We start from the raw sequence: 25496 nt of genomic DNA, 5'->3' as shown, positions 1-25496 counted from the left end.
CCACAGACAAAGGGAACTCAATGGTCTCACTCCAGCAGGAAGGACAGAGGAGAAAGGCCTAACTACTGGACCTCAAAACCATGGACCTAAGAGAACACTTGAGTTTACACCTTGGTTTAATAAATGAACAATGCCAACCAACCTGGGATCCATGGCAACCATTTTGCTACCTGGGACTCACGGGGGAAATGAATTTAAATGAGGCTACCGCCTCCTCCACAGCTCTGGATTCCACCTGGCCGTGTGTGCTGAAAACGGCCCTAGGTGGAGGTGGAGGGAGAGCACCAGGGCAGTCTGCTTAGGGCCTGGGGAGCCTTTCTCCACACTTCCGTGTTCTGACTCAGGTCTCTAACTGGCACTTCAGCCCCACCCCTAGTCTCAATATTACGAATTAGGGGCCCAGGAGACTTTCTGAAAGACGATACCGCACACACAGAAAGTTTCCTCCCTAGTTCATTAGCCCCTTTGCCAGCCTCCACCCATCCCACCCATCCCACCCGCTCCATAGCCAAAAATATCAAATCAGTAAGGAAGGTGTGGGCTTCTTGCCAGGCCAAGCCTCCTTTGCGTATTTCTTCTTCTTGGGTTCGTTTACAGCTTCAGGGTTATAGACTGCAGGGTTTGGTGTGGGGTTTATGGTCACTGCTGACGGCACAACAGGAGTCAAGTCCACATCAGGGGCGAGGTTCGGGTATGGCATGGGCAAGCCACCGATGAGTGCTGTCCCATGGATGCCATGAGGTTGGGAGCCTGTTTCATTATGTGTGGGGGGCAGGCCCCCGTATAGTCCTCCACTGAAGGCAAAGTTCTGTATGCGCCTGCTTCCTGTCTCCTCCAGGCCCAGGGAGCCAGAGCCCTCCATCCGTTTCTTCTGTAGTTTGTCATAGGAGAGGGTAAAAACAGAAAGGAGATATGAGGTGAAGCCCTAATTTCTTTCCATTCTAGCCTTAGAAAGCTAACACTTGGGGAAAGTTCCACTTTGTGGTCCATTGTTCCTGAACTCTCTCTCAGGGTCTGATGCCAGCTAAGCAATGGCTCTTTTTATGTCTTTTGAGACAAGTGTCTCTCTTACACAGTCCTGGAACATTTTTTTTTTGGGGGGGGGGGGACAGGGTTTCTCTGTGTAGCTTTGACTGTCCTAGAACTCACTCTGGAGACCAGGCTAGCCTCAAACTTAAGAGATCCACCTGCCTCTGCCTTCCAAGTGCTGAAATTAAATGCGTGCATCACCACTACCAGCTAACAATGCCATACAGCAATGCTTGGTTGTCCAAATCAAGCTGAGAGAGAGGACACTGCTGTGTTACCAAAGCCACCTTTACCTTCAGCTCTAGGGAACCCCACACCTGCGACTTCCAAGGGTGCACACCCACTAATGTGCACATTCCCACACAGATACATACACACAACTCACAATAAAATGAGCAAATGACCACCTCGTTTTGGTTTTTCAACAAAGGGTTTCTCTGTGTAGTCTTGGCTCCCCTGGAACTCACTTTATAAAACAAGCTGGCCTCAAACTCACAGAGATCCACCTGCCTCTGCCTCCCACGTGCCAGGGTTAAAAGTGTGTACTACCAGAATTGACTAGGACCATTCTTTATTTGAAGGGCAAAACCCATCCTCTCTTAGGTTGATGTTAAGTAAGAAATTAAAGTGATAATTCGCTTATTTTGGGGACAGGGGACATAAGAAGTGCTACAGAGGCTCACTGTTACCATATAGCAGAGCCTGTTCACAGTCACCCTGCTAATCAGTTCTAACTCCAACTAGGGCTGGTTTACTTCTCCTCAGGCAACGTGGTCTCTGCACCAAGGAAGACACCATGTTCACTCAACTGGCACCATGTACTTACTATATATAGCTTTGAACTTCTGGACTAAAGCAATCCTCCTGCCTCAGCCTTCTAACTAGATGGGAACAACAAGCATTCACCACCCAGTTAGGTGCCCCCTTTTTTCTTTTGTTTGTTTGCTTTGTTTTTACAAGACAGGGTTTCTCTGTGTAGCTCTAGCTGTCTTGGAACTCATTCTAGACCAGGTTGGCTGCAAACTTAAGAAATCTAGCTGGTTAATCCCAGCACTTGGGAGGCAGAGGCAGGCGGATCTCTGTGAGTTCGAGACCAGCCTGGTCTACAAGAGCTAGTTCCAGGACAGGCTCCAAAACCACAGAGAAACCCTGTCTCGAAAAACCCAAAAAAAAAAAAAAAAAAAAAAAAAAAAGAAATCTAGCTGGGCGGTGGTGGCGCACGCCTTTAATCCCAGCACTTGGGAGGTAGAGGCAGGTGGATCTCTGTGAGTTCGAGACCAGCCTGGTCTACAAGAGCTAGTTCCAGGACAGGCTCCAAAACCACAGAGAAACCCTGTCTCGAAAAACCAAAAAAAAAAAAAAAAAGAAATCTAGCTGGGCGGTGGTGGCACACACCTTTAATCCCAGCACTCGGGAGGCAGAGGCAGGTGGATCTCATTGAGTTTGAGACCAGCCTGGTCTACAAGAGCTAGTTCCAGGACAGGCTCCAAAGCTACAGAGAAACCCTGTCTCGAAGAAAAACCAAAAAAAAAAAAAAAAGAAAAAAAGAAAAAAAGAAATCTACCCGCCTACATTTTGAGTGCTGGGATTAAAGGTGCGCACCATCACACCTGCCTGGCCTTGGGTGCCCAATTTTTAAATAGTTCAAGGGTAATCAAATTTGTGTCAAGAATGTGTGTGGTTCACTAGGGACCTAGAGCCAAGGGGAGAAGACTAGTTTTAAAGGGTTGGGGAGCACCCTATCTCAAATGAGGTGGTGGTCAAACACTCACATCTGGGTGTCAAAACTCAAACTACAAATACAAACTGTTGGAATAACAGACACGCATGCATTACACCACAGTAACACCGACACAGAGGCACCTGCTGGCTTTGTATGGTAACAGAGCATACGGAAAGATGGAGAGAGGAGCTCAGGAGAGTGGCAGGGTTACAGCATCCTGCAGAGAACGCTGCATACTCTACCCTATCACACTGCACCACTTATGTGAAACAGTTGCCCTGTCCAGGACTCTTGCTTGTTGTACCTAAAAATTTATTTATTAAGCCAGGTGGTGGTAGCAGCACACCTTTACTCCCAGCACTCAGGAGGTAGAGTTCCAGGACAACCAGGGCTGCAGAGAAACCCTGTCTCGTATCCCCTCCCCACATAAAGTGCACATGTGTACGTTTGTCACAATACACGTGTGGGAGCAGAGGACACCCTGCAGGAGCCAGTCCTCTCCTACCCTGTGGACACTGGGGTTTGAACTCAGGTCAGCAGGCTCGGTGTCAAGGACCTTTATCCACAGGCTATCTTGTCAGCTGTTTTGATAAAGAACCTAAATGGAGCCAGGCTGGTGTTGAATTTGATTATGCAGTTGAGATAACTATGAACTTTTTATTTTATTTATTTATTTATTTATTAAATATTTATTATGTATACAATATTCTGTCTGTGTGTATGCCTGCAGGCCAGAAGAGGGCACCAGACCTCATTACAGATGGTTGTGAGCCACCATATGGTTGCTGGGAATTGAACTCAGGACCTTTGGAAGAGCAGGCAATGCTCTTAACCGCTGAGCCATCTCTCCAGCCCAACTTTTAACTTTTTAAAAAAGTTTTCAAGACAAGGTTTCTCTGTATAGACCAGGCTGTCCTTGAACTCAGAGATCCACCTGCCTCTGCCTCCTGAGTGTTGGAATTAAAGGCACGTGTTGTTATTGTCCAGCGACTTTGAACTCTTGCTCATCCTGCCTCCACTTCCCAAGCTCTGCAATGATAGGCACCATCAAGTCCCATTCCTAGAGTTTTGCTATTATTAACTTAAAGATGAAGCAGGAACTCTGACATAACTTGTCAATTTACTTTAATGTAAATGGGTTCCACAAGTGTGGATTTAAAAAACTACATGGAAGACATTTGGGGAAAAGAAATCATCTCTCCTGGGAATATGTAGTCTTTTTTCCCTTTTTGGCTCATTATTACTCATACAATAAAGTGTAACAACAATTTATTTTTGTACTGCTGGATTGAGCCTAAATGCTCTACCATTATGCTATTCCTCTAGTCTAGCCTAACAGCTCTTACCATGTAGTACGTATTAAGAGCAATTTAGCTAGACGGTGGTAGTGCACGTCTTTAATCTCAACACTCAGGAGGCAGAGGCAGGCAGATCTCACTGAGTTTGAGGCCAGCCTGGTCTACAGAGTGAGTTCCAGGACAGGGTATGAAAAACCCTGTCTCGAAAACAGAGTAACTTAGATATTTAAAGTGTGAAGAGCTGGGAACGGTGCCAGTCAGAGCTCCACCCTCAGCACCAGAGCATGCAGAGAAGAAGTGTGTAGGAACCAGCAGATAACACATTTTCTGTACCTGATTTGGGCACCTGTGGATGCGGGCACCTGGCTGAGAGTGTGAGTAGTCTAGGGGTCAAAGACAACTGCCTTCTAAAGACTGAACAGCTCAAGCCTCCTTCAGCAATGCTGACAGCTTCTTGCCAGCACTTTGGGCACCTATGTAGCAGGTATTTTGCAGGGCAAGGGGCAATGTGTATTCTTTAGGCAGTTCTACCACCAACGAGCTCAACATGCTGAGAATGAGGGCATTTTGGTAAGCTCTACCTCTCCATTCCTAAACACACTGATCTGCAAACCTAACCTGAGATCTAGACAGGGTCCTCAATTTGTGCCACTCCTGTGCATAACGTAAGGTCGTGGCTGGGGTTGAAGAGAGAGCTCAGTAGCTATGAGCACCTGTTGCTTTTGAAAAGGACCCAGGTTCAATTTCCAGCACCAACATGACAGCTCAAATCATCCGGAACAACAGTTCCAAGGGACCAGACAGTCAGTCTCTTCTGACATCTGAAGGCATCAGGCACACACATCATACAATACATACAAATTCATGTAGGCAAACATTTATATACATAAAAACAGTAAATATATAAATCTTTAAACCACATCAATGTTTCTCTTTCACCTTGAGCAAGCAGAGAAGACAAAAGGAAGGTAGAGCCACCTGCCTGCTGAGGGAAGATGACTACCCTCCCAGAGAAAACTGTTCGCACACTATTCTGGCTGGCCACCTCAAGTCCTTGTAGGGGGACTCCAGGATTTCTGAGACACAGGGTGAGGGTCTCCCTGAAAATGGGAGGAGGAGGGCTGGAGAGATGGCTTAGCAACTGAGAGCACTGGCTGCTCTTGTTGAGGGCCCAGGTTCAGTTCCCAGCATTAATATAACAGCTCACAACTGTCTTTAACTCTAGTTCCAGGGAATCCAATGCTCCCTCAGGCTTTCTAGGGCACCAGGCATGCATGTGGTATATATAAAAGAAAAATAGAGGTTTTTTTTTTGTTTGGTTGGTTTTTTTTTTGGTTTTTCGAGACAGGGTTTCTCTATGGTTTTGGAGCCTGTCCTGAAACTAGTTCTTGTAGACCAGGCTGGTCTCGAACTCACAGAGATCCGCCTGCCTCTGCCTCCCGAGTGCTGGGATTAAAGGCGTGCGCCACCACCGCCCGGCCAGAGATTTTTTTTAAAGGGAGAGTAGCACCAGATGTTTTAAAATTACACAGATAAGCAATCATCTATATAGGACAGTCCCTCCCCCCTTTTCTCTTCCTTTTTTTTTGGGGGGGGGGGTATTGTTGTAGTGCTGGGGACCAGTCAGGACTCTGCTAAGTACATGTATACAACAGAGTTCCATCCTGAAGGTGGTTCTGAGCCCAGACTATCTAGTATTTAAAACACTCTCAATAGGTGTTTCCTACCTTGACTGGGACCACTGCAGTCTGCACCATGTTTCGGAAGCGACCGACAGAGGGATCCACATCCTCTGCAAAAGGATATGAGAGCAGGGTTGGAAGAGAAAAGGATTCTGTACACCAAACCATCAGCTTGTTCAAACGGGAAAATACAGCTAAGCTAATACTAAGTACTAACACATTAAGCACGCTAATACTAACGTGTTAAGTCTTCCCAACACCCCATGAGGCAGGGACTGCTAAACCACCTTGAGTAGGTAAGAAACAGACCAAGGTTTGGAAGAGACAATGCACTAGGCCGGTCCGGTTGCCCGAGACGGGAGGGGCCAGGACTTGAATCCAAGCAACCAGAACCAGGCCTGTGTGATGCACTGTCTTCCCAGAAGTTTTTTTCTTTCCTTTTCTATATATTTCTCTTTTGAGGGCAGATAAAACAGCAGACCATTTTAGTAAAAAATGTAATGACAAGTGGCCATAACCACGTATGCTGCCATGTCTGTTCACCAGCAAAGAAACAGGTTTAGGAGTTCCCAACTCTCACTAGAGGGTCTGAGCAGCCTGTCAAAGCAGTTCTTTTTCTTGGCTTAAGACATACCCCACTACCCTACAGAGCTTCTGGACTCACTCAAGAGAGGTACGGAACCCACTTTCAGTCACTCTTTAGCCTCAAGCACTGGCTACCACACAGAGAAGAGTATGGTACTACCCTGCCTTTGAAGAATTCATAGTACCAAACCACAGGCTACAACACATCACAGATGGATCTCTCTGAGTTCAAGGCTGGCCTACATACACTTCCAAGCCAGCTGGGGCTACATAGTGATACCCCGTCTGAAAATGGAAAACTCTGGATTTTCAGTTTTGTATAAGTGTGGATAAGTGTATGAGTGCATGTGTTCATGGAGTACAGAAGACAACGTCAGATCCCTGGAGCTGGAGACACAGGTGGTTTGGAGTTGCCAAAAAATAGGTGCTACGAATGGAACCTGGGTCCTCTGCTGAGTCATCGCTCCAGCCCCAACACCAAAGTGTCAAGTACTCTCCAAGCAGAGAGGTGGCTGGGCTGCTCCACAATGAATATAAAGGTCGCATCACCAAAGGCTAAGTGAGTAGAAGAAAGCACATAAAAACTTTAAGCCACCATCAGCTTAATATCATCACAGAAAAGGAGTGCTGTTTCTCAGGTGCCGTCACCTTAACCCTTTAACACATGACATTAAGTCAGGCACTGTGGCACACACACTCAGAAAGCAGACGCAGGAGAAATCAGCAATTCAGCACTGAGTTTGGTTACATGAGATTCTGTCAGGGGCGTGAAACGAGAAATAGTTCAGTCAAAATTAAGATCACTGGCTAGAGCACCCAGACTGCATTCCTAGCACCTACATGGCGATTCATAACATAGTCCAGCTGCACAGTCCTTTCCCTGGCTACTGCAGGCATGCATGTGGTACAGACACATTTGCTGGCAAAACACCCATACACATATATAAATTAACATATACATTAAATATATAAATAAAAAGCTATCCCAATCCAAATTAAAATAAAGAAAACAAGGGAACTGGAGGGATGGCTCAGTGATTTAAGAACATTTGCTGCTGGGCTGAGAGATGGGTCAGAGGTTAAGAGCACTGCCTGCTCTTCCAGAAGTTCTGAGTTCAATTCCCAGCACCCACATGGTGGCTCACAAGCATCTGTAATGAGATCTGGTGCCCTCTTCTGGTCTGGTGGCATACATGCAGACTGTATACATAATAAATAAATCTTAAAAAAAAAAAAAATACAAATGGTCTTTAAAAAAAAAAAAAAAGCCGGGTGGTGGTGGCGCACACCTTTAATCCCAGCACTTGGGAGGCAGAGGCAGGCAGATCTCTGTGAGTTCGAGGCCAGCCTGGTCTACAAAGGGAGTTCCAGGACAGGCTCCAAAGCTACAGAGAAACCCTGTCTCAAAAACAAAACAAAAAAAAGAATATTTGCTGCTCTTGAAGAGGATACGGGTTCATTTCCTAGTACCTACATCAGGTAGCTCACAACCACTTTAACTCAAATTCCAGGAGATCCAATGCCCTCTTCTGGCTTCTGCAGGTACACGGCACACATACAGCACATCTGTGTGCATATATATATGTACACATGCGTGAGAGTGCACACATACGCACACACCAAAGCCAAAACCCTGCCATGGTGGTATGTGAGCTAAGTAGCCTAGATTAATCAGTTTCTAGGTTGGTGAGAACAAACTCCTCGGGGCTGGAGAGATGCCTCAGTAAGCAGGTAAGCACTATGATGCCTTGCCTAACTAACACACTGCGTGGTAAGGCTCCATGGTGCTGATTTCTGACTTCTTTTCTCAAGCTAGCCTAGAACATACAGCACTTTGGTTTCCGTCCCTGGACTGAAAACTATGAGGACCCCTGTGCAAGCTTCTCAGATTGGACATCTAGTCTGCCTGAGCATTTCCTTTAACACCACTGCTCTGGGAAGGATCCACTCCATGCACTATCAACACATACCTGCCACTGGACAGATGCCCCAGATTCGTCACACGTCCCCCTCTCCTAAAGGCTTTTCATTTAAGCACCTATGTATGCATTAATGTATGTATCTCTCTGTGTGCATAAGTGTGTGTCTATGGAAGTCTTTTCTTCTAATACAGAGATTCTGGTGACCAAACTCAAATGCAAATGCCTTTACCTGGCAAGCTATTTTACAGACGTAGGATTTCTTTTAATTGTTTTTATGGTTTTTTTTTGTTTGCTTGTTTTTTTCTAAACTAGCTTTGGAGCCTGTCCTGGAACTCACTCTGTAGACCAGGCTGGACTTGAGCTCACAGAGATCCGCATGCTGCCTGGTTGTCTTTCTAAACATAACCCACAGGCTCTGGTTTTGTCCTGCTGGAGCTGGGCTTCCCTTTGTTCCCTTATAGCCCCAGCATCCAGAGGATTCTACAAATGACTGAGAACCAGGACTGCACAAGGGTGACGGTCCTAACCTGCTCTTACTGCAATTCTAAATTGCACTTGATTAGTCCCAATATACCTTGAACCCAGGCTGTTCTAATTGAAGGAAAACCCCCTAAGTCACTGGTCATTCCTGGCCCCACACCCCACCATGGGCTGTCAGTGGAACAGAGGTCCCATTTAAATAACTGATATTTTGAACTTGAATGTAGAACTTGTAAGTCATTCTCTCAGCACCTGAACACACTATGCATGTGCTGCCACTCGGTGCCACCCACCTATCAGTCACCTGAAATGCAACAAATGCTCAAAAAATGAGCAGTGACCCAACAAACTGGCAAACTTAGGAGTCTGTGGTGGTCTGAATAAAAATTGTTCCCCATAGGCCCACAGGGAGTGGCACTATTAGGAAGTGTGGCCTTGTTGGAGTAGGGGTCACTAGGGGGTGGGCTCTAAAAAGCTCAAGCCTGGTCAGTGTGTCACTGTCATTTCCTGCTGCTTATGGTGAAGATGTAGAACTCTCAGCTACCTCTCCAGCACCCACCATGTCTGCCTGCATTCTTGGCATGCTTCCTGCTATGGCTGTAAGGGAGGAAGCCTCTGAACTGTAAGCCAGCCCCAGTTAAATGTTTTCCTTTATAAGGGTTGCCCTGCCATGGTGTCTCTCTGCACAGCAAAAGAATCCTAAGGCAGCACCCTTCCCTACAAACTGATGCTCTCACCTTGCTGTCATCTCCACAAAGACTGTAGGGGACAGAGAGGAGTTTCTAATGGAAGTCATGGTGGCAAGATGGCACTCCAACCTTAGAGCTACCAAACCCATTCAGAACCGGAGACAAGAATGCTGTTTTGAGTGAAGGTACCAAAAGCCATACCTCACTTAAACCTTCATGTACCATGACATACTGGGTGAGTAGAGTATGAGCTTGTTTATATACTATACAGTTCATAGCCGATCCTTTAGCCCCGTCTTTTACATGGTAACTAGATAATGCCTGAATGTCCAGAGTACTGCGCTAGTGAACTGTAGAGACCATCTCTCCTCAGTAGAGCACCTTCTAGCTAATTTCAGTCAGGAACATCCCCAATGGCCCATAGACTGTGCTTGCTACTGAGACCTTAACCTTTCCATCAAAAGAAACTAGGGGGCTGCTGGAGAGATGGCTCAGCAGTTAAGAGGTTGGCTGGTTACTCTTTCCAAAGGACCTGGGTTCAATTCCCAATTCCCAGAACTCACATGGCCGCTCATAACTGCCTATAACTTCAATTTCAGGGAATACGACACCTTCACACAGACATACATGCAGGCAAATCATGAATGCACATGAAATAAAATAATTACTAAACAAAGAAATTAGAGAGCACTCTTACCTGGGTTGATGATCTCATCATCTTCACTGAAAGTCACCCGTGAGTTCTTCCTCTTCCTCTTTGGTCTCTGAATGTCCAGATTTCCCTCCTCAATAGTGAGAGTTGAAATCCGTTTGTTGTGGGCAGTGTTGAACTCTGTCAGGTTCTAAGCCAAGGTTCACACAGGAAAGGCTAGAATTAGCACATAGGGAGTTTTGCAGAGAAAATACTAAATAAAAGGCGATAAAGCATCTGGGGCTGCCACTGACCTCCCAAGGCCAGCAAGACTGCCTTCTGCTCTCAGAGGATTCACACTGTCCTAATTACAACTATTAATAGAGAACACGGAACATCCTCACTGACCATGGGAGAGTGCCATTTAAACGGGGGGGAAAGGCTGTGATGGTACAGGGTGCCTCTGAAATGAGGTATGGTGGTTTACTTTCCTGGTCTTGACGGAGCGCTACCATGACTTCATGCCAAGAATTAAAAGAAATTTCCTTGGGAGGAATACTAAGATTTATTTTAAAGTAAACAGAGAAAAAAGACAACTAAACCTCAGTAGCTTCTTCTTTACAATCACGCTCCTCTTCTGTGTGTGTGGTGGGGGACAGGGACACAGAAAGACAAGATCTATATATTCTAGGTTGTTCTCAAACTTCAAACAATCCTCCTGCCTCACCTCTGTGTGATGAAGTGCTGAAATCACAAGAATGAGTCATCATACCTGACTTTCTTCGTTAAAATTCTTAAGAACACTGGCAGTGCATTTAATTTTTGGCATTAACATCTTGCCAGTCTTCTTCCTGCAACTGGCCTCAGCTCTACTGACAATTACCTGTCCATCGATCTCATGACTAATTTGACCTTAGCACTGCTTCCTGCTTCTTTTCACTTCACTGGACTTACTCTAACCTGTACTGCAGCCTGAGGTATTTCAAAAATTCACAGAGGACCTAACACACTGAACTGAAAGACAGAAACACACAAGAGCCTGGAGGGGAACAGACAAGAGTGACTAGCAAGCACCAAGGCCCCAAGATATGAGGCTACTTCATAAGAAAATGACTTCTCCATTGTTATTTCCCACTGTTTTTCTTCTGGAAGCTGGGAAGCTTCTGTAATGTATAGGAACAGTAAATGTACAGGGCCGGTTAAAACAGTATTTGTACCAGGCAGTGGTGGCGCACACCTTTAATCCCAGCACTCGGGAGACAGAGACAGGCGGATCTCTGTGAGTTCGAGGCCAGCCTGGTCTACAAGAGCTAGTTCCAGGACAGACTCCAAAGCTACAGAGAAACCCTGTCTCGAAAAACCAAAACCAACCAAACAAAAAAACCCCATGTGAACAGGCAAAACACACCACTATAGTAACAGACACAAGAAATCACAAATTCCTGGGGTCAGTCTCTTGAAAACAGGCTGGAGATACAGATGGTTGCAGAGTGCTTAGCATGCACCCGGCCCCGAGCTTAATCCCCAGCACCAAAATAAAGTGAAAGATTGAAAGAAGAAAATTTTTATCACTTTGAAATTAAATTTTATAAAATGCTTGGCCATATAGGCATCCTTAACTATAAAAACAAAAATAGCCTCATCTTTAATTTTTTAAATTTATTTTATTGTTTATCTTTATTTTATGTATGTGGATGTTTTACCTGTATGCATGTCTATGCACCACATGCGTGCCCACAACTCTGCAACTGGAGTTACAGATGTTGTTAGACACCATGTGGGTGCTGAGAATCAACCAGGATCCTCTGGAACAATAAACAGCCTGTGAACTTAACCACTGAGCCATCTCTCCAGTCCAAAAGCAATCTAGTTCTTAAAGATTCCTGAGCTGTCTGGTCAGTACAAAAAGGGCCAAATGAACGCAAGTGTTGGCTTTGCTGAGCTAGTGTTGTTCAACAGAACTCTCTGTGATGACAGAGATTACAGTCTTCCATGTGTATACAACGTGTGTTTGTGTGTACATTCAAGGACTTCCCACGGATAGCAAAATATGCAGATTCTCAGGGGTCTACGAAGGCTCCCACAAACTTTCTACCAACTCTAGATCATACTTAATGAGACCCTTCAACTTTGTATAAAGTTATGTTGTTTACAGACTCATGACAGAGTTGACTGAATTCTAAACATGTTACCCAAAGGTATGTGAAGACAGAATACATGAAATGTGGTTAGCAACTACTGCACTGGACAATGTAGCTCTATGCAGGCATAAGAACAGAGAAAGCAGGGGCTGCAGATATAGCTAAGCAATTAAGAGCACTGTCTACTCTTCCAGAAGGCCTGTGTTGGATTCCTAGCACTCACATGGTAGCTCACATGGTAGCTCTGTAATTCCAGTTCCCGGGGAGCCAACTCCATATTCTGAACTCAGTGGTATGAACATGTGCAGGGAACCTGGCCACAGCTGGTCAAAAGCACTGTCAAGGGCTCACGACCACACTGAAAGAACCTCCTGCTACTGTCATTCTGAATTAGGAAGAATGGCTACACACTGCAAAAACAAGGGTCCCAAAGACAAAAAATAACAAGGAATTACATCAAGCTCGGTCTCCTCTTCTGGAAGTCCCAGCAAGCCCTTGAGCTCATCATCCTCTCCACCCATCTTCTCGTCTCCTTTAACAGCTGATGGCAACGTCTGAGGCTTCTCTCGCAGAGTGTATGCCCTTGTGGATGCACCAAATGAGACCGTGGAGTCAATGGGAATCTGTTGAGGCTTGTGAGGTTCCAACCGAATGTGACCCAAGAAAGTGCCATGAGCTGGGAATAACCACATCAGAAACGTAAGGAGAGAAGGAAAAAGCAGCTAGTGTTCTCAAAGGAAAGCATCATCTTTGACTTTCTTAGGAAGTCAGCCCACCACTGACCTACCACCTGGGTACTTTTTTTTTTTTTAAGTTTATTTCTTTTTATTTTATATGTGTTGGTGATTTGCCTGTGTGTATGTCTATGTGAGGGTGTTCTGTCCCCTGGAACTAGAGTTACAGACACTTGGTAGCTGTCATGTGGGTGGTGGGAATTGAATCCACATCCTCTGGAAGAAAAGCCAGGGCTCTTAATTGCTGAGCCATCTCTCCAGCCCCCAGCCCTTGGTTTTTGAGACAGGGTCTCACTATGTAGTTAGGGCTGGGTTTCAACTTACTATGTAGTCAGTTTGGACTCAAGTGAATTATGTCAACCAAACTGACTTTGAATTCATAATTCTCCTGCCTCATCGAGTGCTGGGAACATAGACATGTGCCACTATGACTGCAGAAAGAAAACCTTTTCAAGATGAAAAAGTCATTGGGTTCACTCCATCCTGTCCTGGGTTAGGAAGCTCTGACTCTCTTCAGTGGATCTCTCACACACCTTTAAATCTGTTCATCTCCACAACGAACACCACTGCCTGGTCTCTGATGCCAGAAAGGCTGGCTCCATTCTGGGTCCAATCTAGCAGAAGCCATGCTCAAGGCACGAGGCAAGCACTGGTGTGATCTGCCCTCTCTGGCTACAACTCTAAGAACATGAAAACTGGTGGCATCGTGAGCTTTCCCCCAGCACAGGAGAGGAGCCAAATCCTACCAGAGTCTGAATTTTTCCATGGCAGCACTCTACATGCTATGAAATGGAAAGAAAAGATAAGGCCGGGCGGTGGTGGCGCACGCCTTTAATCCCAGCACTTGGGAGGCAGAGGCAGGCGGATCTCTGTGAGTTCGAGACCAGCCTGGTCTACAAGAGCTAGTTCCAGGACGGGCTCCAAAACCACAGAGAAACCCTGTCTCGAAAAACCAAAAAAAAAAAAAAAAAAAAAAAAAAGAAAAGATAAGTACTTCTAAGACAAAGCTCATGGAGTCCTTATGTAAGGAGACTGGGGAGATGTTTGTCTGTGGGTGCTCGGGTCAATCTGATGAGCAGAGAAGTACAACTTTGCACATGTTATTCTATTTATCATGGCAAACAAGCAGACTTTAGCAGTCTACATCATCCAGTCTCAACTGCATCTCTGTAGACTATTTAAAGCAAAGCTTAAAATCTTATTAATTACAGTATAATTATGAAATTAAAATTGTTTTAATTCAGTTAAAGCAAAGTATACCTGGGATAAAGAACCTATTGTAAATAATAAAGGTTGCTCAAAACAAGTATTTTGTAAACATACTACACTGCTGCATACCAGTGACATTATTCATGATTTCAGCTTCAACTGATCAGAATTCACCATAGTCTCACAAGTACTTGAACATCAATATTCTGAGTTCCTTCATGCCATTTTTATTTTCTCCACTATCTTTTCTCCTTAGTCAATGATTTAAAAAAAAAAAAAAATAAGAGAATCTCAAAAATAAAGAAGAGCTGGTTTTAAAAAAAATGTTTCCCAGCCCAAGACCTGGAACAGCATTTCAGTCCCCATAGGGAGTGGGGAAGGGGCGAGCACTTACTGCTATTGAGATCTATCAAGAAAACTCTCTTCAGGTGCTTGTGGTAAACCAGGGCCGCGTGGACTCGAGAGCAAGACTGGTGATCGATGGTGAAGTCACACAAATCAGGGTTTCTCCCAAATAAGTAATATTTCTTCTCATCAATAATCAGTTTCTAAATAAATATGAAATTGCATTATTACTTCCGTCTTACTGCAACTAAGTTTAGCAGAAACTTCCAAACATCTAAGTGAAGTGTCTTGAATAGGTAAAACTTCCAGCAGTTGAGAAAAGCATCTCCCATTGTTAATTCTAGGGTCTCATAAGATCAGTGCAGGGGCTTTCCCACACAAGCTTCTGACCATCATAAGATCCAAACTGGGAACATCTTCCACAGGCACACGCGCTCCAAACTGGCCAGCATGCATTCTTCTCTCTCTTTTAGCTAATATAAAAACATACTGACTAGGCAGTGGTGGCACACACCTTTAATCCCATCATTTGGGAGGCAGAGGCAGTGAGACTGAGGCTAGTCTGATCTACAAAGAGTTTCAGGACAGCTAGGACAGTTACAGAGAGATTCTCTGTCTTGAAAACCAAACCAAACCAAACCAAAAAAACCCAAAATAAAACACCCAAAGGTTCAGTGGTTAAGAGTACTGGTTGTTCTTCCAGAGAATCTGGGTTCAATTCTCAGCACCCACATGGCAGCCTACAACCGCCTGTAACTCCAGGGGATCCCACATCTTCACAAAGACACTTGCAGGCAAAAGACCATTGCACGAAAAATAAAAATAAATAAGTCATTAAAAAAAAAAAAAAACAACCAGAAAACATATTATTCCATTAGTTCATTCTGGCCCCCGGGGACATTATTCACCCACCGATTGCCACTGAAATTCCAAACGATAGGCTTCTTCCCCAAGGTAAGGGACTCATTCAAGTTCAGCAAAAATGTCTTCAGGGCAGGACTGCCAGCTGAAGAATAGGGATCTGGGCTTTTGAGCAGCAAAAATGTCTTTAAATACTTCTTTCAAGTCAGTGGCACAAACTTACCTCAAGAATGTTCTATGAGCCAGGCGGTGGTGGCACATACCATTAATCCCAGTACTCAAGAGCAGAGGCAGGTGGATCTCTGTGAGTTCAAGGGCAGCCTGATCAACTGAGTGAGTTTCAGGACAGCTAAAGGTACAGAGAAAGCCTGTCTCGAACCCTGCACCCCTATGCTTTCTGTACAGGCCCACCTCTTGCACTCAAAGCGTTTACTAGGCTAAGACTTTTTGACGGAGGATTACATTTCATCTTGCCAGACACAATTCTCCACAGTATAGAACTGGTATGAAAACAAAACAAACAAAAACTGTTCTTAATTCTATTAGATGTAAGTGGTCTCTCCCTGTGAGATAAGAATTCTTGTATCCATCTTCTTTTTCAAATGTAACTCTGGGGACTGAAGAGATGGCTCAGTGATTAAGAGTAGTGACCGCTCTTCCAGAGGTGATGTGGGATTTCCCTCTGTATGCTGTGATTACCAATAATGAATAAAGAAACTGCTTTGGACCTATAGCAGGGCAGAAATTAGCTACGTGGGGGGAAAAAAAAAACTAAGCTGAATGCTGGGAGAAAGAAGGGCAGAATCAGAGAAGCCCCCTGCCCCCACAGACAGACACTGGGAACTTTACCTGGTAAGCCACAGCCACATGGCAATATACAGATTAATAGAAATGGGTTAAATTAATATAAGAGTTAGTCAATAAGAAGCTAGAGCTAATGGGCCAAGCAGTGATTTAATTAATACAGTTTCTGTGTGATTATTTCTGGTCTAGGCTAGCTGGGTGGCCAGGAACCAACAAGCAACCTTTCTTCAACACAGAGGACCTAGGTTCAATTCCCAGCAACCACATGGCAGCTCATAGCTGGCTCTAACTCCAGTTCCAGAGGACCCAACACCCTCACAAAGGCATACATGCAGTTAAAACACTAATGCTCATAAAATAAAAATAAGTCTCTATATAGACTAGGCTAGCCTCAGACTCAGAGAGATCTCCTTGCCTTTATCTCCTAAGAATTGGGATTAAAGGTTTAAGACACCATACGTTGCTAAAACAAGAATTTTACTAAGGGCCAGAGTGATAGCTGAATGTCTTTAACACCAGCACTCAGGAAGCAGACAGGGGAGATCTCAAGAGTTGGAGGCCAGCCTGGACTATATAGTAAGCTCCAGTACAGCCAAGGTCATTATATAGTAAAACCCTGTTTCAAAGGAGTAGAAATAAATAGGGTTGAAAAGATGACACAGGGGTTAAGAACACTGGCTGCTTTTACAGAAGACCCAGATTTGGATGCCCAGAACCCACATGATGGCTCCTAACTCTTAACTCCACTTCCAGGGAACGTGACTTCTGGCCTCCACAGGCATCAGGCACGCACACAATGCACATAAATGTAGGCAAAATACTCACATACATACAGCACAAATACCTTTTCCCTTAAAAAAAGATAGTTTGATCAGTAAATGAGTCGGAAGGGCAGAAAAAGGAAGTGCATCCTCTGAGCTGAATCACACTCTACGGAAAGTTCAACTACTGTTGCAACTACAGTCGCAGAATGAAGGGCACAGGAATTACTATTGATGCATTCTTATTTCTAGCCTGACATTAGTGGTCTAGTAATCTAGAATGAGCACTGGATGACCATCATTTAATATGCTGTCTTTTTCATTTAAATACAAGGTCTCATTACGTTCTGAAGCATTCCACCCTATATTCCTAAAATCTCCGAGATGCCAGGAATGGTAATACCTATTACCTTAAAACTTCAAGCCAGGCAATGTGGGGTACACTTTTAATCCCAGCACCTGGGAGGCAGAGACAGGGGGATCCCCAAGTATGAGGCCAGCCTGGTCTACAGAGTTAGTTCTAGGTTAGTCAGGGCCACACAGAGAAACCCTGTATCAGAAAACAAAAAGAACTTCAGAGGTTAAGGCAAGTTCAAGGTCAGCCTAGGCCCTATTCTCATTCTCTCTCTCTCCACCCCCACAACAAAACAAACCTGAGAAAAGCCAGCAGAAAAGCTTAGAAGAGATGCACAGTGAAGTAGAAAGCCAGAAACCAAGATTATCTATTCACCCTTGACTAAGCCCTTGAACTCACAGTAGGTAATGACCCAGGAAGGGGTCTCACCATTCAGGACATATACATTACTGTCCCCACATCTCACGCAAAAAAGACTTCTGGCATCGTTAGCAGCAACAACTGCTATGCTCTCACCTGTTATATGTTTTATAACGTATGATTGGTGACGACAATCCCCTAGGGTTGACATCCTTTCCATTCTAGAGATGCAATATTGAGACATACCAACCCCCTTACATTTAAAAAAATAAGATAAAATAAAATAAAGAAGCTGGAGAGACAGCTCAGTGATTAAGAGCACTGGCTGCTCTTCCAGAGGACTGGGGTTCAATTCCCAGCACCTACAGGGCAGCTCACAGCTGTCAGTAACTCCAGCGTCCAATACCCTCATACAGGCATACATGCAGGCAAAACACCAATGAAATAAAAAATATACAATAAAAAATAAATTATTAAAAGTAAAATAAATAAAATTCAAATCTACTTAATTTTACAGTTTATTATTTTTTCTTTCCTTTTTAAAAAAAACAAGATTTCATATATTCCAGGCTGGCCTCAAACTTGCTATATAATTCAGAATGATCTTGGGTTGGAGAGATGGCTCAGTGGTTAAGAGCATTGCCTGCTCTTCCAAAGGTCCTGAGTTCAATTCCTGGCAACCACATGGTGGCTCACAACCATCTGTAATGAGGTCTGGTGCCCTCTTCTGGCCTGCAGACATACACACAGACAGAATATTGTATACATAATAAATAAATATATTTAAAAAAATTCAGAATGATCTTGAACTTCTGACCCTCCTGCATCTACCTCCTAGGTGCTAAGATTACATACATATACCACAAACCCACTTAAATTTGAGCATTTAAAAATGCCAGCCATGGTGGTAAATGCCTTCATTTCTAGGTAGAGGCAAGTCTCTGCGAGTTTCAGGCCAGAGCTACATAGTGGAACCCACCCTAAAGAAAGGTTATTTTTACTTTATGAGTTTGTGTGCAACATATGTCATGTGTGCAGGTGGAAGCCAGAAGAGGGCATTCATCCCTTAGATACAGATAGATTTATAGGTGGTTGCAAGCTGCCCAACCTTAATATAAGGAATTGAACTCAAGTCCTTTGAAACGACAGAGATCTCAATGGCTTGAGCCACCTCTCCAGATCCCAGTTTGAGCATTTAAAACCTAACCTCTACATTATATAATTTCCTTAATCCATTAGTATTAAAGTATAAACCAGCTATGAATGTTTTAAGAGTAAATAAAGCTGGGAGGAAGGCAGAGAGGCAAGCGGATCCTTGTGAGTTCAAGGCCAAGCCTGGTCTACAGAATGAGTTCCAGGACAGCTAGGGCTACACAGAGAAACCCTGTCTCAAAAATTTTCTTTTTCTTTAACCAGTTACTCAGTTTTTCCCAAGCTTAGCTTATGATTCAGTCAATTCAATCTTAGATCTGTGGGTCACCTCTGGACAATTCCACCCAGCAGTGCCCACATGCTGCTGCTACTATGGGGCCCCAGATTTGGTAATGGCCAGCTTGACAATCAGTCACCCCACTGCTACATTTTAAAACACAGATTAAAGTGCGTTGTGATCGTAACCCCAGTGGAGCATGATTAATAAAAACCCAGAGACAGAAATATTGGGGTTCAACCTGAAGGTCAGAAAAGCAAAACAGCCAGCCCCTGGCTCTTACCTTTACTTCAGTCCGAAAATGGCAATCCTGCCTCCAGGAATCTCAGAATGAGACTGTGTGAGAGCTGTCTCCTCCCATCCTCTCTAGTGCTGGGATTAAAGGCTTGCACCACTACCACAGGGTTTCTATGGCATGTTAGTATGGCTACTGGGATTAAAGGTGTGTGCCACCACTACCTGGTCTGTAAGGCTGACCAGTGCAGCTGTTTTATTCTCTGCATTTCAGGCAAGCTTTATTTATTAAAATACAAATGAAACATCACTACATCCCAGCATTAAGAAAGTAGAGGCAGGAGGATCACAAGAAATCAAAGGTCAGCCTGGTCTACATAGTGAGTTCCAGGAAAGTCATGGGGTAACTCCTGGGACTTTGACTCAAAACCACATACACGCTGCCCCCTCCAGAAAAAAAGTTACTATTAAGACAATGGAAGCCTGGTATAGTGGCTCCTGCCTAAACTCCCTGCGCTTTGGAGGCTGAGACAGGAGGACTACTATAGATTCAAGGTCTGCCTGGGCTACATAGTAAGTTCTAGGACTGCCTAAAAGACCCTATCTCAAAATGGTGATTGAGGAATGCACTCATTATTCAGAGGCAGAGGCAGAACTCTGTGAGTGTGAGGCTAGCCTGATCTACATAGTGAGTTACAAATGTAATGGAGAGTTCTGAAACTTTAACACCGTCTTCTAAGGTAGCATTTATGAAGGCCGAATCTCACTGTATTTCTCACTCATATTTTTATGTATGAAGATTGTGTCCTCATTAACTTGTCTGCTAATAAACCAGTGTTCACAGTGGGTTACAAGCAATGATTCTAGGCTGCAAAAGACATTAGAGATTGAGCTGGGGGGGGTTCTCATATTACAGGCACACATTCACAATCAATAGCATACCAACCACAGAAATGTTAAAAGGGAATATTAATAAAAAACACTTCTTATAATTAAGAAAGTATGTTAAAAAGTGACTCAATCATGCAATGCTCTTGCTGTAATTTTTGCCTAGCTATGGCTGACCACTATCCAGATGTGCCTCTGAGTTATAACTCAGAGTGTGTCTTTACACACTGGGCCTAAAAGACTCATGGCTTTTACTTTAATATCGCACTTCTTCAACCCAACTATCACGATATATCACAAGCCTTGAAACAAGACTAGGATATAGATAGCTCGGTTAGTATCAAGTGCTGATCAAATCTAAATCCTTAAAATAAATACACCTAGGCTAAGGGGTACAGCTGAGCAGTAGAACACTAGCCCAGAATGCACGAGACCCTTGTTTCATCACTAACTAGCTTGGCAAAATAAATAAATACACACACACACACACACACACACACACACACACACACACACACACCCCTCAGGCCTATTCTTTTAATTGCTACCTATGGATTATAATTTCACAATAGTGTGGAACTCAGCACATGTAGAACTGAAAGATAAGAACAATACCAGCAGATGGAGACCAATAATCATAGGGTGTTGAATAAGGTAAAGGCGCTTTGAAAGACTTATTTATTATGTAAATAGTGTTCTGCCTGCATGTATGTCTGCATGCGTGAATTGGGCACCTTATCTAGCTACAGATGGTTGTGAACCACCGTGTGGACTTCTGGAAGAACCTCTGACGGTTAACCTCTGACCATCCCTCCAGTCCCTTGCATGCTTATTCTTATTGCAAACTAAAGATTTACTGAGTTTTAGTAACAAAATAAATCTTATCTTTTAATTTATTATTATTTCTCTGTTTCTGTGTATACTGCAGGAAACAGGCAGTGTAGGAGGTCAGAGGATAACTCTGTGTGGCTGGTTCTTTTCTTCCACATTTAGATGAGTTCCAGGGATCCAACTCCAGCCGCTGGGCTTGTATAGCAAGCCTTTTACATGTTGAGACAGCTCTCCAGCACACAAAGCAGATTTCTATGTCTTCAAATTTCACACTAGTCTACATAGCAACAAAATTTTTTCCTATGGAACCACCTGGAGTAAAAGAGGTTTCCAGATATTTTTAATTAAACTAGTTCCTAGAATATCTATTTGAGATGCCCCCTTCCATGAAAGATCTTTTCCATAAAAGAACTCAAAGGGGCTGTAGGAAACAGGCCATTTCTCCTGTTATGCCACCCACCCCACTCCTAAGACTCCTCACTTTTCAAGCTAGCATCTGTATGTTTATTATATACACCAAGAAAAAAAGAATTACATTTAGAGCTGGGCGGTGGTGGCACATGCCTTTAATCACAGCACTTGGGAGGCAGAGGCAGGTGGAACTCTGTGAGTTCGAGCCAACCTGGTCTACGAGAGCTAGTTCCAGGACAGGCTCCAAAGCTACAGAGAAACCCTGCCTGGGGAGGGCGGGGGGGAGAATTACTTTTAATAACAGAGTTTTGAAACTAATGTCTAATTATGAAACCAGTGGACTTACCTCTCTTTCTTGGTACATAACTATATATGTTAACACAATAAGCCTGATATGATGACTCACACAATCCCAGCACTTGGGAGACTGGGGTAGGACTGACTACCTAAGACTCTGAAACTGGCCAGGTTACACAGTGAGTTCCAGGCCAGTATGGGCTATAGGAGTGGAACTTTATCTCAAATACTGAAGAATAACATCCTAGTCCTTGAGAAGCAGAGGCAGGTGGATCTCTGTAAGTTCCAGGTCATCCAGGGCTACATAGTGAGGTCTTGTCTCAACACCAATAAAACAACAAAACCCTAATACAACCTAACAGCTAATCATTGCACTTTAGAGTTTGGTGTGATAGAGACTCTAAAAAACCTGTGCAGAAGCTGTAATTCCAACAAAAATTTCCTTTATAGTGTTTAACTATAATTTTATTTATGTGTCTGTGTGTATATGTGTGTGTAGAGAAAGAGAGATTGATTCTGTCGCTCTCGTTTTTTTTACCAGTCAGGGACCCAATGTATAGTCCTTCAACTCCCAGAGACCTGCTTCTTTTGCCTCCCGAGTGCGGAGATTAAAGGTTTCTGCCAGCGTACTTTGTTTCTACCCTTAGTTTTAAACGAACAGATTTCAGTTCCATTTCATTTTCTTTTTTGACAAGTGCCCTACCTAACCATACCATCCCAAAGGAACTAACCCTTAATCTCATAGAAGCAGCTTCAATTTTAAACTCAATTTATATCATAAATTTCCTCAGTTATTGTAAACTATGTATCCCAGTTTGTCTGGGCCCCGTAGGCCCATGGCCTGTTAAAAGCTATCTCCATTTGCAAGGTGAGAGAAATAATGAAACACTGAGTGTCGTGGGAGAGGAGAGTGTTGAGTGCTGGAGGCGGGGTCTAAAAAGGTTGTTCAAACGTTAGACAGCCACTCTATTACAGACACACTCCCAGTCCCATGAGCTTTTAACAGGGGGACCAAAGAACAAACCAAAAAAAAAAAAAAAAAAAAAAAAAAAGCAAACAAACAAACCAAGCTGGTGTGGTGGCACACACTTTTAATCATAGCACTGGGCGGCGGGGACAGGCAAATCTCTGTGAGTTCAAGGCCAGCCTGGTCTACATAGGGAGCTCCAGGATAGCCAGGACTACAGAAAGACCCTATCTTAAAACAAACAAAAAACCTTAAAAAACAAAAACAAAGAAGAAAATAGCATTGCTGAAAACAAGCAAAGGAGAAGGGTGGGAAAGTGAGTCACTGGTGAAAACTTCTAGAACGGGGGTGTATCTCAATACCTCGATTAGCTTGTCTCCTTTCACTACATCCAGATGCAAGCCAGGTGGGGGCTTGCCTGCCCTGGAAAAGAAGAGGAAAAAGAAGCATTTTTCAGGATGAGTCCATAAATGCCTTTTACAGTCCCTACCCCATTCAACATCGTGGCTTTCCTGCCAGCCTATAATTAGCTCGTGTTCGAACAGAAGTGTCACGTACTTCACTGTGAGATCTTCTTTCTACCTTTGACACTTTCTTCCCAAGTGATTCAATTGTTCCAGAGGAGATTTTGGTGGATATGAATTTAGAGCAGATCCCCTCCCCCAAAAAAAAATCGCTGCATTTTAACACTGGCTATGCACTTCAGAGAGAAAGCAGCTCAGGGTATAAGTATGTTTCTTCACCTAGAGAGGTTTCTTCTTTTTGCTTGTTTTTTTGAGGCAGGGTCTCATATATCCCAGGCCAGCCTCAAACCCTAGTGGGTTTGTATCTGAGAATGACCTTGACCATCTGAGCCTCCTACCTTCACCTTCTCTGTGCTGGGATTAGGGCATACACCACTATGCCTGGTTTAACCTGGGGTTTTACTCTAAGATTTACTACTCCTGACAGAACATGAAGACAGAGTACACCAGGTGTTTTGCTGGGTACAGAAGCACACATCTGAATTCCCATCAGGAGGATCACTCTAAGTTCAAGGCCATCCTAGTTTATATAGCAAGTTCCAGACCAGCCAGGATCTTGCCCCCAAATAAACAAATGTTAAACCAACCAAACAATAATAAAAATTAATTTGGGGACTGATCGATATTAGTCTCACCACAAAACTAAGCAGAATCTATTGCCCCACGAACTCTTGAGACCAAATCTGATGTGTAATTGGGAACTAGGGCAAATCAAACTCATGCCCCCTAAATCAAGTATCTTGAACAGGTCTTTCTACAAAAACACAATTAACCAAACTTTTCTCTATACTTCGCTTTATCATCCAAAGGGGATGTGTGCATGTCAAGTCACCTGACAATTAATGACAGGTGATCTCAAAGAGTCTCTTTCTATTTGGCTGGCCCAAATTTGAAATCAGTGCAGCCAAGGATCAGTGTGGATAAAGAATTTGTAGGCTGAAGCAAATGGATTCTTTTTTTTTTTCAAAGCTTAAAGAAATCCAGAAAACAGCCAAACATTCATTTGCTTCCAGGGCCCTTACAATTGCACAGAAGAAACATACCGTGTCTGTCTAATTGAAGATTCCACAGTCATCTCACGGTTCTGCTCCAACATTTTATGGCACTAGCTGAAAGGGCAGTGCATTGGACAAAAGCCCATTTTGTTCGAGAAACAGGTTACAATGAACGTTAAAGCCAAAATGTATTTTCTGGATATCCTATGATGTGCGTGACTCGGGCCTAGGAGCTGAGAAGGACGCGTGGGTTTTGCCCTTGAAGGTCTCAATGTAACAGAAGACCGACAAGTAACATGTTAACAACCGCGAGGAGCCGCAACAGCAGAAAGGGCTCTAACTCGGAGGCATCCTCGTGCAAAGCAATGCGTATTTATCCATCCTGCACCCTACTCAAAGCTTAAACCACCTTACTACTCCTATCAACTTCCCGAGGGATGAAAAGGATGTATTCCAGCAACTCCTGGTGGTGTCTTTTGTACCGAGCTTCGTGCTGGTCTGGTCACCGAGAACAAGGGGATAGTTCCGCGCCATCCCTGCCCTCGGGGAACTCCCAGTCCGCGGGAGGAGGGTCAGCACCGCCTTGAGGATGCAGCAGCCACGGAGGGATGCAGCACCAGGTCGGGCCCGGGTAGGGAAGCCTGCTCGTGCGCGCCCGGGACGTTCACCACGGGGCCCAGGTATGATGCTCCCGGAGAGCACCAGGCTCTCAATGAGGAGTTGGGGCAAGTTAGGGGCCAAGGCCTGAAGCACCTCGGCGAGCGGCTGATCTCCCAAGGGCTGCCTCAAGTGAACGCCTTCGAGCCCCCCAACCTCGGGCTTCTTCGAAGCCTGGGCCCCGGTTCCTCCACACGTCGCCCGGCCACTCGCAGCGGACAGTTTTCCCTCAATCATTCCAGGCTCCTTTGGAGCCGTTCGTTTCGTCTCAGAAAAAAAAAAGAAAGAAACAAAAAAAAAAAAAACCCAACCTCCCTTCCTGCCCCGGTTAGCCCACGCCAGGCCGCTCCATCCCCAGCAGCACAGGCACTCACCAAGTCGGGCAGTCGAACAGCGGGAGGCTGGAGCCGGAGTTCGCGGCTGCCGCCATCTTGCGTCTCCCCCTCCCATTTGGCGGGCCCGAAGCACGCCGGGAAACTGGGAGGCCGAAAGGGAAGAGGCGGCCTCCCAGCAGCCTGTGCGCACGCACGCACGCACGCACTCACGCACAACGCAAGCGCGCTCTCGGGGGCGCCTCTGGTGGTGATTTTTATTTTGAAGTGTGCGCCCTGTGCTGTGTTCTCTTTGGTCTCTGGGTCTGAAGCGGCTTGTCAG

The 25496-nt window shown here is 44.5% G+C and overlaps 1 protein-coding gene and 1 non-coding gene across 2 annotated transcripts; both read right to left on the bottom strand.

Moving 5' to 3' along the window:
- Positions 1–501: 501 nt before the first annotated feature.
- Ppp1r8 (protein phosphatase 1 regulatory subunit 8) lies at positions 502–25338 on the bottom strand. Its single transcript, XM_057785043.1, has 7 exons — positions 25217–25338; positions 23029–23089; positions 14518–14671; positions 12636–12856; positions 10106–10250; positions 5778–5842; positions 502–871 (listed from the first exon to the last, which is right to left on the bottom strand). Exons 1-7 carry the CDS (start codon positions 25270–25272, stop codon positions 518–520), a joined length of 1056 nt encoding a protein of 351 aa, XP_057641026.1. The 5' UTR covers positions 25273–25338; the 3' UTR covers positions 502–517.
- On the bottom strand, positions 20346–20510 carry LOC130884528 (small Cajal body-specific RNA 1). Its single transcript, XR_009058054.1, has one exon. It is a non-coding gene; the product is annotated as a small Cajal body-specific RNA 1 (non-coding RNA).
- Positions 25339–25496: the final 158 nt, after the last annotated feature.

This window comes from Chionomys nivalis, chromosome 11 (assembly GCF_950005125.1).
Source record: "Chionomys nivalis chromosome 11, mChiNiv1.1, whole genome shotgun sequence".
Classification (NCBI taxonomy): domain Eukaryota; kingdom Metazoa; phylum Chordata; class Mammalia; order Rodentia; family Cricetidae; genus Chionomys; species Chionomys nivalis.
This window is presented reverse-complemented; position numbering and strand designations above follow the sequence as displayed.